The sequence below is a fragment of the Equus caballus genome, chromosome 15, assembly GCF_041296265.1.
Source record: "Equus caballus isolate H_3958 breed thoroughbred chromosome 15, TB-T2T, whole genome shotgun sequence".
Taxonomy (NCBI): Eukaryota; Metazoa; Chordata; class Mammalia; order Perissodactyla; family Equidae; genus Equus; species Equus caballus.
The window spans coordinates 74657111-74671167 of NC_091698.1; the positions used below are offsets into that span (position 1 = coordinate 74657111).

At 34.3% G+C, this 14057-nt stretch overlaps 1 protein-coding gene across 2 annotated transcripts in view; it reads left to right on the forward strand.

Moving 5' to 3' along the window:
- Positions 1 to 14057, forward strand: part of SOS1 (SOS Ras/Rac guanine nucleotide exchange factor 1) — a 151272-nt gene that overhangs the window by 89210 nt on the left and 48005 nt on the right. For both annotated transcript variants that reach the window (XM_005600032.4, XM_005600033.4), the window contains exons 6-8: positions 1908 to 2051; positions 4473 to 4583; positions 4662 to 4760. In XM_005600032.4, coding sequence (XP_005600089.1) covers positions 1908 to 2051; positions 4473 to 4583; positions 4662 to 4760 — 354 coding nt within the window. The remainder of the gene's footprint in view (positions 1 to 1907; positions 2052 to 4472; positions 4584 to 4661; positions 4761 to 14057) is intronic.

Sequence of the window (14057 nt, forward strand, 5' to 3'; positions counted from 1 at the left end):
TATTTGCATTAAAATTGGAATCGTAATTCTTGTTTCCAGCAAACTAGTACTTGTTTTTCAATTATCTAAGCATTTTTCGAAAAGTTAAGATTGGCAATATTCACTGTTGTAAGGATTTGACAAAACTGTTACTCCCCTGAACAACTTATATGAGGGTAAACCAGTGGACTCTTTTTTAGAAAATATCTGTTGACATTTTAAATACTAACCCCATGACAAAAGTCTTTCTCCAGGAATCTAACCTTCAGGAAATCTTACAGAAGTCACAAAGTGTTGTATTGAGCATTCTTGTATGCATATATATTTGTAATAAAAATAAGATAATAGAAGAGTAGAATGAATAAATGAGGTCAAAGGGGACTATACGGATTCTTTGCCCTTACTGGTAGAACAAGAGCTTGGCATGCCACAAGAAAGCCTGAGTAAGAGAAGAGCTGGGTCAGACAGGAGGCACACATAAAGTGCTTCTGCTGCATGCCGAAGTGTGGTGGTTGTCTTGAGGAAAAGCGCTGTGGGATTGTTTGAGTTGCAAAGTGAACTAGTGACTTTTTTCGTGAAACATTACTTTTACCTGAAAGAATGATTGACAAACTATGGTTATTCAGACTTGTGTATTTGGCAGACTGTTCTCAAAAATGAACGAAATGGGGGAAGAAAATGAATGAAGTGAAGCTGTCACTTTAAGGAAAATAACTGGTGTTTGTTGACAGTGATAAAATTTGAGCTTTCAAGTGAAATTAGAATTTTTGAAAATTTGTATCCACTCCCATGATCGGTGGTGATACAAATGGATTTGGTCTTTTAATACTGTATAGTGAAATGTGTTAGCATTTGGAATATCTGCAGAACTCAGTGGACCAATATTTTTCAAGTGACCAAATTTGTAATGCTACAAAAATCACACATGGGTAAAGGATCCATTCGAAGTTCAGAATAGACTAATGGATTTTAAAGTAACCATACAAAATTTATATGGTTTCAGATTACAGATTATTACTGACCTTCAAGAAACTAACATTTGTTGAGTTTTGGTGTAATATCATAAAAGGATATTCACTCCATCTATATGCAATGTCCAGAATAGGCAAATCTATAGAGATAGAAAGATTAGTGGCTGCCAGTGACTGAGGGGAAGAGAAGAATGGAGTGTGTTGCTAATGGATACAGGCTTTCTTTTTGCGGTGATGAAGATATTCTGGAGTTTGCTAGTGGTGATGTTTGAAAAGCTCTGTGAATATATAAAAATCATTGAATAGTACACTTTAAAAGGGTAAATTTTATGGTGTGTGACATATCTCCATAAAGTATACAGAATAAGAAAAGAGTATCCGCAATTATTTGAATAGACTATTAAAATACTCCTTCCTTTTCCAACTATATATCTGTGTAAGGCTAGATCTTCTTCATATGTATTAACCAAAACAATGTATCACAACAGATTGAATGCAGAAATATATATGCAGCTTTCTTCTATTAAGCTAGATGTTAGAGATTTGCAAAAACACAAAACAGTGCCTTTCTTCTCACTAAATTTTTTGTTTGTTTTAGAAAAATACAGTTACTTTTCATAAAAGTGCTATTTTAAAATTTTCTGGTTTTAACTTTCAATATAGTAAATATTGATAGATACAATTATAAACAAAAGCCTTTTGGAGTCTTCAGTAATTTTTAAGAACATGAAGGAGTCCTGAGACCAAACAGTTTGAGAACCACTGACCTAGAGAAATGTATTTGCAAATTGTAGATCATTGCAAAGGAAATTCTTGAATTGTCTTATATTTGTAAATAATTAAAATTTCTCACATATCTGCCATGTTAAATTTCATGATTGTAAAATGACTGATTGGCTCAAAATTTGTTTTATATTATACAACCTAACTGAATTAATGTGTTTTTCCTCCCTACAGGATGTAGAAAATATATTTAGTCGTATAGTAGATATACACGAACTTAGTGTAAAGTTACTGGGCCACATAGAAGATACTGTAGAAATGACAGATGAAGGCAGTCCCCATCCATTAGTAGGAAGCTGCTTTGAAGACTTAGCAGAGGTAAATACTTTGATTATACACCCCAAAAAATCTGCATAAAAACCCTATATTTGCATTAAAATTGGAATCGTAATTCTTGTTTCTAGCTAAAGTCATAATACTAACTGCTGACTATTCAGCTGTATTGCCCCTTCCTCATAGGGTTATTGTCAACATTTGTTTCTGCTATCTTATGAGACATAGAAAAAGTAATCTCTCATCCGTTTTTAAAAAGTGGATCCCACAGAGGGGAGGCATTTACAGCTGACACTCAATCATCTGTCTTACATAGCAAGGTTAAGAAAAGTCGATGAATGCCCTATCAATGAAGAGGCCACAGGGCTTGGATCTGAGGTCAGACTACTTGTGTTCCAGTGTAAACTCTGCTACTTACTAGTTGTATGTGACTGTGGGCAGTTGTTTTCACATCTCTCAATCTCCATATCTATGTAAAATAAGGATAATAATAGGACTCAGGATTTTTGTGAAAATTAAATAAAATAACCTACTTGAAATATTTAGATAACCACCTTCACACAGTAAGCTGCTCGATATATGATAAAAGCACATTATTATTTAGATTAGGAGGGGTGAAGTGAATAGGAAAATCTAGTCCAGGACCTAGACGATTCAGACCCATAGGGACAGAAAAATGATAACCCTCTCCTTTGATGTTTCAGATGCAAAAATATATGAGTTAGTCTAATAAGTTGTCATTGATAGCCATTCTGAGATTTCTAGCTCTTGTTTTGTTCTTGCATATTATAATTTATTATAATTATTATATGTCTGATAGAGATGTGCTATGTGATGACAGCTTGGATTCCCACCCAGTTAGTTGTCAATTTTTTCTCTTGAGATAAATTACTTTAGAATGATAATACTAGGTGCCATTTATTCAGCGCTTAGCATATGCATATGCCATATGCTATTGTAAGCACTTTATATATGATATCTCATTTAATTCCTAAAACAACCCCTTGAAGTAGGTATTATCTACATTTTCCATGAGGAAACTGGCTTAGAGAGAATAAGTAGTTTGTCAAACGTGACATGGCTAATAAGTAGTACAATTGGAATTAGAACCTGGGTTTCTACAGACTCTAAAGGCATGCTTTTAAGCCACTATGCTGTATAGCCTTTCCTTTATGTATATAGTTGTCATAAAAATTCTGTAATAAGAGTTTATTGAAAGAGGAGGAGGGCAAACATTATTTGCTGTATGTGATAATTTCTAGAATTCAAGAGACCTAAGATGTAAGCATCTAATCACATTTTTGTTCCTCTTTCCCATCTACTCTATTCATACCTGACTCCCTCCTGTTGTTATTGTTGAAACCTTATTGTCCATTCTTGTAAAATCTACAATGGACTACAATTTCTGGTGTTATATTATTATAGGAATTTTTAGGTGGGAAGTCAATTGAAAAAACTGAAATTAGGAAATGAACTAGGAGTCAGTTCAAGGAATTCAGGATGACTTGGAACTTTATATACCGTATTGCATTTCACAAAGGACGGAACTCAGGTCTTCTGATTTTGGATCTTGTGTTATTATTTAATCTTTCCTTTAAAAGACAATCTAAGAAACAACATTAAGGGTAACTTAACATAAATGTCATTTGTTTTGTCATTCCCTCACTTCCTTCTGCTGCACTCTTCCACTAGATGTCCTCTTCTTCTTTCTAGAATTACCCTTCATAGAAATGAGCTCTTGCTAGAATCTAGAGCAAAAGGGTTTTTTTTCTTACCTGGAATAGGACACAGGATGGAAGAGAGTAGAGATCCTACCTCCTGCTAAAATCAAGACATTACTCTCTTTTTCCTCAGGAATCATCAAAAACAGTAGATTCTACTCTTTTAGACCTAACCATTAGAGTTGTTTAATTTATTAATGATTTATGATGGTAAAGTTTTTGGCAATTTTATTAAATTGTTTGTTTTGTGAAAACCGTAACAATGAATTTTAGATGATATAAAAACTGTGCTCTCTGGCTTACCGAATGTGAAAGTAAAAGTCTACCACTAAGAAATAACCATGAGAAAATGAATGTCTGGCACTAGTATTCTAAATGTTTATACTTTGCTTAGTTGTAGAGATCTATATTCTTTTGTTGTTTAGGCTAAACTCTGTTTTCAAGAACCAAAAGTCTGCCCATTTTGATGACGTTTGTTGATAATACTCTACTAGAGATGTCATAACATATAAGGATCCCATTACTCATCAGAAGGAACTGATCTACTGCCTTACTTGAGAATATTAGATTTATTCTATTAAAATTGTAATTAATAGCCATGTAATTTTGTTTTGAGGCTTTAAAAGGAATATATAATTGTGCTGGCATAGATGTGTTGTAAGTTAATCTTTCTGTGTTTATGGTGGTAAGTTATGTTTTACCTTGGAGAAAAATTATTTATGTTTTCCCTTCTTTATTTTCTGAGGAACTGGCATTTGATCCATATGAATCATATGCTCGAGATATTTTACGACCTGGCTTTCATGATCATTTCCTTAGTCAGCTATCAAAGCCTGGAGCAGCACTCTATTTGCAGGTACAGTAATTTTTAAATCAAGATATATGATATCTGAAAAGTAAACTTAAAAAAAAATTAAATCACTTTGTTTTCTAGTCAATAGGCGAAGGTTTCAAAGAAGCTGTTCAGTATGTTTTACCCAGGCTACTTCTAGCCCCTGTTTACCACTGTCTACATTACTTTGAACTTTTGAAGGTAAGAAAATTATTACTGCAACTTGTAAAATATTGAAGTGTGATGCAATTTTTTACCAATTCATTTGTGAACTATTATGTGAGCATCCATGAACATTAGTCTGTATCTGTTTTCTTTTTCTAGTTAAGAAGCAAATGTAAGTGAATCTGCAAAAAGAGTGGCATATTTTCTCCAGTTTTAATAGAGAGTTTTAAAGCAATCATCAGATTTTTTAATCCTGTGCCCTTACTTTTTGTTTACGTGGCCGATGATTTGGAGACAACCTTGGATTTATGCATCCAAGTCTCCATTTTGAGACCTCAGCAGATTCAGGGTTTTAGATAAGGGACCCAGTGTGGGAATGGGCCAAAGTAATGGGGAAGCTTAATTATCTAATTTTCATAGCCCAAGTTTGCAACTCTCTCTATAAAACTGCTTATCATTACTTTAGAAACAGTGAACTATATATAGTCATGGTAAAAATTCCCCCTTTGATCACAGTTCAAAATACTCAATTTAAGAAGCACTGACTGAAAGGAAAGAGTATTGCTTCCCCCCCCCTTTTTCTGTTAGTCACTGAAATTAACTAAGGAAAAAAGGAACCTTAGTTTGTATAAATTCTAATTCAATAGCATAGCTCAAAGTGAATTACTTTTAAATATCTTATGTATTGATGTCTCCTTTGGATTATGGATAATATGTCCTAAAAAACATCAAATTTTTTTCAAAAATTTAAAATAATGAATGAGATAATAAAGATATTCTATTTACCTTTAATGAACTACCCCATAAAGACAAAATAAGACATGCATTAATATTATTTTATTTCTTTAGCTTTTAAAAGAATGTTTCATTAAAGAAAAATTCTGTTTAGTATCATAATTTTGTGTATGAAGAATATATTACTAGAAATCATATTTATAGTTTACAGGAGTACATGATGAAATGGTCTCTGTAATGAACCAGTGAATGAGTAGAAGGCTTATGAATTTAGTAAACTGGAGGAACTCCATCCCTACATTCCCTTCCATTCTGCCAGGTCTCTTTACATTGTAGTAATTTGGACTTCAGTTAGATTTCTCAAGGAAGACTGTTTGAATTGGGAAAGGATTAAGAGTTAAAAGAATTTAATCACCAGTCAGAATTACAGAGCTCTTAGCTCTCTGTTGTAGACTGCAAACAGCATAATATTTAAGGTCTTTGGTAATATAGGATGATTATCTTAAGAGGATAATCAAGAGGGAGCATTTGGTGTGTAAAATCATTCTTTACAAAGAATTCATTATGGCAAACTATAATCATGGGATATTTGCAAATAAGTTTTTATAGAATCCTTCTTCATAAGGGTGTCTCTAACAATGGGATTTTTACCTGAAAATGTAATGAAATTCTGAAGGATAAAGGCCATATGAAATCTTGAAGCAGTTATTAATTTATAAATAAGAATAAGAAGCTTTGACGAAGGTTCAGAAGGCTTTAAAACCTAGTCATTTTAATAAATATAAAAGAAATTAATTATTTACTTCCCCCAAAACAGGCAATTAATAATTTTTTAAACTGTTAAGTCATGGTAATAGAATTTTTATTTATAAGTGCATCATTCAGCAATTTAAGACTTCTCCTGGTTTAAGCAGGTGTATCCCTGGTTCATATTACTGCCTGAGTTCCATTGCAAAATTAGCAATATATTGGAAACTTTGCCTAGTTAATCCCACAGACTGTGATCACCCCTTTTATTCTGCATTTCCTCAGGACTAATGTACTATTTGTACTTATCTTTAATTTATATTTGTTGGTGTGTTGCTTAATTAAATATTTTCATTGAGCAGTATTTTCAAAGTGTATTCTGTGGGATGCTAATCCCATGAGATACTCTAAAAAAAAGTTGGAGGGGAATGTTCAGTGGTCAAATATGTTTAGGGAATACTGTGTCCTTAGTTATTCTCCTAGAAATTTTCAGTGGACGTTAGAATATTAAAGCTTTTGTGAAATTGTGCAATAAAGCAATCTAATTGTTTTCCAGGATTTCTCAAATTAATTAGACCATGGGATCCTTTTAAAATGTACCACATTTCTGGAAGTTATTTTGGGAAACTATCCTAGTGGGTTCCTCCATCAGATGGACTGAAAGACCTTCTAACTCCTAAGCGTCTAAGATTTTTTCCAACTGCATGATTCGTACTAGTTCTAAATTTCTTTTCTTCTGGGTATTGCCATTCGTCTAGATGCCAGTGTGGACTTGGTGATTCTGGACTCAACAATGATTGCATTAACTTGGGGCAGTGGGAACCAGCAAAATGCTAAGACATCAGTGACAATTGGAAACTAGCCATAATTTATCTATGGCATGGAATGGCTTTTGAAAGCTCACCAGAGTAGATAGGAGTCTGATGTTTCTTCTCTGATCCTAGCCCGGTAGCTGCCAGCTGAGTGGCCTGCAACAAGCCAGTTCACCTTTTGAGCCCTGGTTTCCTTATCTGTGAAATGCTTATTTCACTGGGTTGTTCTTTTAACCAAGATAATGTATGTAAAATAACTTCATATATGGTAAAGAATATACATACTGAGTATTGTCGTTACTAGAGGCTTTTCTTCTTGTCCTGCAGATATCTTAAACCAACACTTTACTCCCTTCATTCCTCATGAATTCCCCCTTCCTCTGCCTGCCCAAATCTATACTTTTTCCTATATTCCATATCTTTGTTCATTGCCTCAGGTCCCTTCACCAGAAGCCTTAGTGCCACCCTTGAGTCTTCTCTCTCCTTTTTTAGCAGATCATCATGATTTGACTTCAGAAATGATTCTAGAATCCATCCTCTTCTTTCCATTCCACTGACTGCCTTAGTCCATGCCCTCAGCATGTCTTGCCTGGACTGCTGTAGCAACTTCCTATATGGTCTTTATACCTCATGGAATTCCCAGTTTGAAAAGTGCAGTTGGTTCCCTGTGAACTACAATACAAAGTGTACATTCTTTAGCCTCTCTCCAGCCTCATCTCTCAATACTTGATGTTTACCCACTTTACGCGTTAGCCATAAAAAATTTTGTAGTAGCCCTGGATATGTCAGATCTGTATAGCACTCCGTATCCTTTTCTTTTTTCCCATTTCCCTGGAATTCCTCTTCTGTCTACCTTACCTTTTCATCTGAGAAATTCCTCCTTGTCAAAGAGTTTGTTCAAATGTTGGTTCCTCTGTCAAGTTCCCTTGGTTCCCTGGGCTGGTCCTTTACAGAGCTCCCTCTCTCTTTATACTTCTTTATAGAATTTGTCCCATTTTTATTGTCTACCTTGTCATAAGACTTTGTGCTCCGTGAAGAATGGAACTGAGCCCTGTGTATCTGAATTCTCATGCTTAGTAATGTTTAGCACTTAGACATTCAATAAAATGAATGGCAAAAATAAAATAAATTTTCCTTAGAATTCCTATAAATGTCTATATTTTAAAAGAAGTTTAACTGTAAATTGTATATAATTATATTTATTTTGGAAACATAGAATGCCTTAAACTTTACAAGTTCAGAAAATAAAAGTTTAGTTGTTAATGGTATAAGACTTTATTGTTACTGAAACTGAAAATAAAATATTCTTTTCTTTTTCCAGCAAGTTAAAGTTAGCAGTCAAGTCTTTGGAAGCTTTGATTAATTTTTTCAAATTAAAGTTCATTTTTATGAATTAAAAAAACTTCGTGTGCTTTTGAAAACCACATTGCTCCAATAATGTGGTTTTCTACATGAAGTTTAATTTGCTTTATTGAAAAAATTTAGAGTTGTTTCTTGGGGCTAAGTAAATAAGTAGACCAGTATTTTGAAGGATAGCAAATCAGTACGGCGTTCGGTTCAACAAAAATGTTAACCTTTTATGTTAACATTATTTTAACTCCTTAAGGTATACTCAGACAAATATTAGAAAAAAATCATCTAGGATGATTTTGAACCAATCAGATCCCTAGAGGATTACCTATTCTGTTGCCAGTCTGCTGGGTCCGTATAACCTAGGGAAGAGTAAGGGTCCTTCAATGTAAAAAATTAGGTTCGGGTGCCAGCCCCGTGGCCCAGTAATTAAGTTTGCATGGGGTTCGCCAATTTGGATCCTGGGCACAGACCTAGCACTGCTCATCAACCCATGCTGAGGCATCTCACATTAGAGGAACTAGAAGAACCTGCAACTAGGACATACAACTATGTACTGAGGGCCTTTGGGGTGGGGGGGAGAGGAAGATTGGCAACAGATGTTAGGTCAGGGCCAATCTTCCTTAAAAAAAAAAAAGGTTCAAATCTCTATTGTTGTATGTACATTAGTGTATTAGTTTCTGAGGGCTGCCAAAGCAAAGCACCACAGACTGAGTGGTTTAAAAACAACAGAAACTTATTCTTCCACAGTTCTGGAGACTAGATGTCCGAAATTAGGATTTGACAGAGCCATACCCCCTTTAAAGGCTCTAGGGAAGAATCCTTCCTGCCTCTTCTTAGCTTCTGGTGGATTCCAGCAATTCTTGGCATCCCTTGGCTTATAGATGCCATCACTTCAATCTTTGCCTCCATCTTCACATCGCTTTCTTCACAGCTTCACATTATTCTGTTATCTCTGCATCCAAAGCTGTCTCTCCTTTCTCTTATAAAGACCCCAAATCAAAGATGTAGGGCCCATCCTAATCCAATATGACTTCATCTCAGCTTGATTATATCTGCAAAGACTCAATTTTCAAATAAGATCACATTCACAGGTACCAGGGGTTAGGACTTGAACATATCTTTTGGGGGAACATAGTTCAACCCATTACAGTTAGTTTTTGGTATATTATAAAAATTCATTTTTGTTTTTCTGACTCTCCAGTGTATATTGGCTTTCTTAAACCCATATATGTATATTTTACATTAGGCCAATTGAATTATCATTTCATCCTGATCTTAGATTTTAAAATTTCATGTTAGTTCCACCAAAATCTAGTGAAAAGGCAACAACTGCAGTATTTTTCCAATAGATGGATTATAGGCAGGTAAAAATTCATAGGAATATAAAGTTGCTAACTTAATCATCTGAATAAGACTAAATATATATAATTGGAGCTGGGGTTATCATGTATGCTTTCTCTTAAATGAAAAAATAATAGAAAATTTAACACTTAAAACCTCTATGCCTGACTTAGGTTTTATTGGTAATAAAAAGGACAAGGTTAGCAAAATAATTGAGAGAAAACATATCCAGGTTTAATCTGAACACATCGTAACAATCATGTATTTTTAGGCAAGATTAAATTGAGAACCAATGGAATAATAAGTATTGTAGTTGACATTAATTCATCATAACAGTGCAGTGTTTATCTTGATCACAAGCTTTATTTTAGGAAATAAGGTTGCTAAAGACTGTAATCTGAGTGCTCACATGGTTGGACCTTGCTAGATGTTAAAATTTAACATGAAATTTTCTAATATTCCTAGATTTTTGTGTACTAGACTGACTTGAAGAATAGTTCTTAACTTTTTCCCCTTAACATCACAAATATTACAAAAATTGTAGCCCCAAATGCTTAAGTACAGGAATTGTGGGAAAGGATTACAGATAACAACTTAGAACTGAATGTGCAGTGAGTGGAAAACTTAGGATCAAGAACTGAGAAATGTTGAAAGTAGTTTTTCCTCCCAAAGTAGTCCCTTTTTTTTAATGCTACATAAAACAAATTGGAAAAGGCAAACATGAACATTGTTCTACATTATACACTTTAAATACCCACTAGTGGCCTTCACATAGTCTGCCAAAAGCTCTTTGTAAAGAAATACACTCTGCAGACCCCTACTATGAATATCCTGTATGCATTGTTAATGGCTTTGGTTTGCTGCTTTTCTAGTTTGGGAGCTGGACAGTATCATTCTACTTTAGATAATTTTTTATACACTTTTTTTCTGTGTTCTGCATCTGGTTTAATTGCTCTATGCTTCAGGCCATTTTTTATACTCTCCATGAGCTGATGTCTTAATACCAGCAATAAGAGGAAATTTAGAAAACATTTCTTCTCTCTGAGTATCATAAAAATAAGCCCAGAAAAGAGGCCAGCCCGGTGGCTCAGTGGTTAAGTTCACATGTTCCGCTTTGGCGGGCCGGGGTTCGCCGGTTCAGATCCCTGCTGCGGACCTATGTACCACTTGGCAAGCCATGCTGTGGTAGGCATCCCACATATAAAGTAGAGAAGGATGGGCATGGATGTTAGCTCAGGGCCAGTCTTCCTCAGCAAAAAAAGAGGAGGATTGGTGGCAGATGTTAGCTCAGGGTTAAACTTCCTCAAAAAAAAAAAAAAAAATAATAATAATAAAAAGAGCCCAGAAGAGGTCTGTCTAGCTTCCATTCCCCTGAACTAGCTTTCTAAATTGAGAAATTATTATCCAGAAACCATGGGCTCAAAGCAGTGCACTGAGTGGTATCATATCTGACCACAGATGTTGAATGTTTAAAGTTAAACGTAGGATGGTATAATTCAGGAACCATCATAAACAAACAGCTGACTATTGTACTACTCCACTTTTTAATTTTAAATCAACTTGCTATGAGGGGCATTTATAGTTTTGGTAATTTTTTCTCTGATAAGAACAGAGAGATAGTTTTAAAAGGTATTTTGTTTTCATACATGAGATATCCTAATATTTTTTAGGATTGATTGCCTGTTTAAAGTTTGAGACTTCTCTCCATACTTCAGATTTTAACTTGCTGTTACATTATTGCATTTTTTGCCATTTTGCTCTCACTTTCTCTCCTGGAACACAAGTTACATGTATGTTGAACCACTTTATGTTGTCCCACAGATCTCTGAAACTGTTCATTGTTCTTAAGTCTTTTTTTCTCTTTGTTCTTCAAATTGGTCATTTCTATTGATCTGTCAATAGAACTGTTAGTTATAATTATTTATTCTAGAATTTCCATTTGGATTTTGTTTTATAGTTTCCAGAGACTCCCTATCTGTCCACTCAGTAAGACCATGTTTTCCTTTAATTCTTTGAACATGATCATGAAAGTCATTTTGAAGTCTTTCCTAAATCCAACATCTGGGCCCACTTGGAGTCAGTTTCTATTAACTGCCTTTTTCCCTGAATATGCACATTTTCCTGGGGTTTTTTTACTAGTTAACAACTCTGGATTCTGTTGTGTGGAGGATTGTTGTGGGTTTTTTAGGATTTCTATATGCTGATTTTTCAGCCTGACTCTCTTGGATCTCCCCTACACTTAGATGATTTGGCAGTCAAACAAGTGTTTGGGCAAAGACTCTGTTCAGCTTTGGGGGCACAGTCTCTGTGGTTCCCTTACACCTGGAGATTCCCCCTTAATTTCCAGCTGCTCTGCCAACCTCAGGCTCTATCCTCTGGCACTTTAAACCACTAAGGCTTCAGCTTCCTGCTGCCTGAGCTGTGTACAGTTGGGAAATAAATTCCATTTAAGAAAAGCAGCAGAACTCATCCACTGCTGCTCCATCTATCAAGAGTATATTCCTTTTTGGTCTCTGCTTCCTTTTTTGCCAGGCTCCCTGTGGTCTTCCCACCCATGGAGAGTTTAGCCAGGTATCTGGGTAGAGTTTCTTCTCAGATTTGGGATCACAACCCTTCTGCAGTTCATTCACTTCCAGATTTCCCCCTTAAATTTCCTCTTAAACTCTGCTCTCTTTCATCTCTAGCCTGTAAAGCTACTCCTTTCCTCTAGTTCTTGCCCACTGTCACCATGGGAGGTTAGGGAAAGCCCTCATCTCAAAAGTGTACACTTTCTAGTTGCAGCTTTTCAAGAGTAATTGCACTGCTGGCTTATGCTTTCTTTTAGATGTTTTCTAGTGCCTATAGTTATTTTTTATATTTTATCCAGATTGTATAATTCTTATCTGTGGGAGGGTTCTCAAGACTTCTTCACTCCACCACCATTACTGAAAGCTCTTGCATTTTAATAGCTCTTCTTCAGTATTTGTTATGGCTATGGTGTCTACAAAGTAGGAGGGGAAACAGTAAAGGGTTGCCAACTCAGGTTTCTCAGGTAGGTGGGAGAGCTGCTAATGTTAGAAAATATATTTTAATGAATTCAAAGATAGGAATAGTTGGATCCTGTTTAAAATATTATTTGAATATTGTGCATGTTTAAAAATCAGTTGCATTTATTTTTTTTAATTGCTCTTACTTATTCTTAAATCATCTTTTGTCTTTTCCCTTACCTAGATGCCATGCTTGGGTTTGAAATATTCCCAAACAAAAACAGTACACAAATTTAATCCAATTAGAGGAAATTGTAAAATATTTTTACAATTAACTAGGATTATTTTAATCTGAAAAACACAACAGTGATACTTAGAAACATCTTTCCCTGTTTTTCTTTTTTTGCTGTTGTGTAATGACTTCTTCATCAAATAAATTTTCTTTTTTAGCTAGAAATTCACCTGACCTTCTCCTTTTCTTTAAAAAGCTAATAATAAAAATAAACTTGGCCTCACTGTAAAAATAGTGATTCTAAGTCAAAATGAAAGGAGCTTGGTAACCCTATTCACCAGCATTTTGGCTGCTTTCAGTATGTTGCAGTTTTTTTTTTTAAGGTGTAAAATTTTTTTCTTTCATTAAGTGCCTCTCTATTTTAAAACGTTTTCAGAATTTCTAATATTTAACTTGGGAATTAGTTTACTAATAGAGAATAGTAAATAATACTTTTATCATTATCTGCCTCTATCATTCTTTTGATTGGACATGCTGAAAAACTTTTTCAGAGACAGTTTTAATTCCTATTATATATTTAAATGATTATATTAATTTTATTTTCCATTTGTATGGGCAACAAAAAAATACAAAGGGGGATGAATAAAGCCAATTTAGTAAAATCTTAAGAACTGCCCAATATGGATGAAGGATATGAGTATTATTTTATTCTCTCTGCTTTTAAGTACTTTGCAAATTTTATAATAAAATTTTAAGTACCCATTTTAATTAATAAGAAACCCCAAATAAAATGTCTAATTGTAAACCTTAGTGTAAAGTTTTTTTAATCATAAACTTTAAACTGACTGAATCAACAATAAATTTTTTGTGTTTTCCCTTCTCTTGGTTAAATGTATTTTTAAAATTAATATTTGAATTCTCAATAGATAAAATGTTGCTGTAAATATTTAGATGTTGCCATTTACTTTTTTTAAAACCTTAAAATCTTATGAGTTTTTTGGTTACTGCACATTTCAGATTGGAAATTGAACTTACCCTCAGTCTGATTACTAAAACCATTAAAAGCCCATTTTGAGAATGAAGATATTCTACTCTGATAGGTATACAGAAAGCTGAAGAGCAGATATTTAGCATCTGCTGAAAGTGT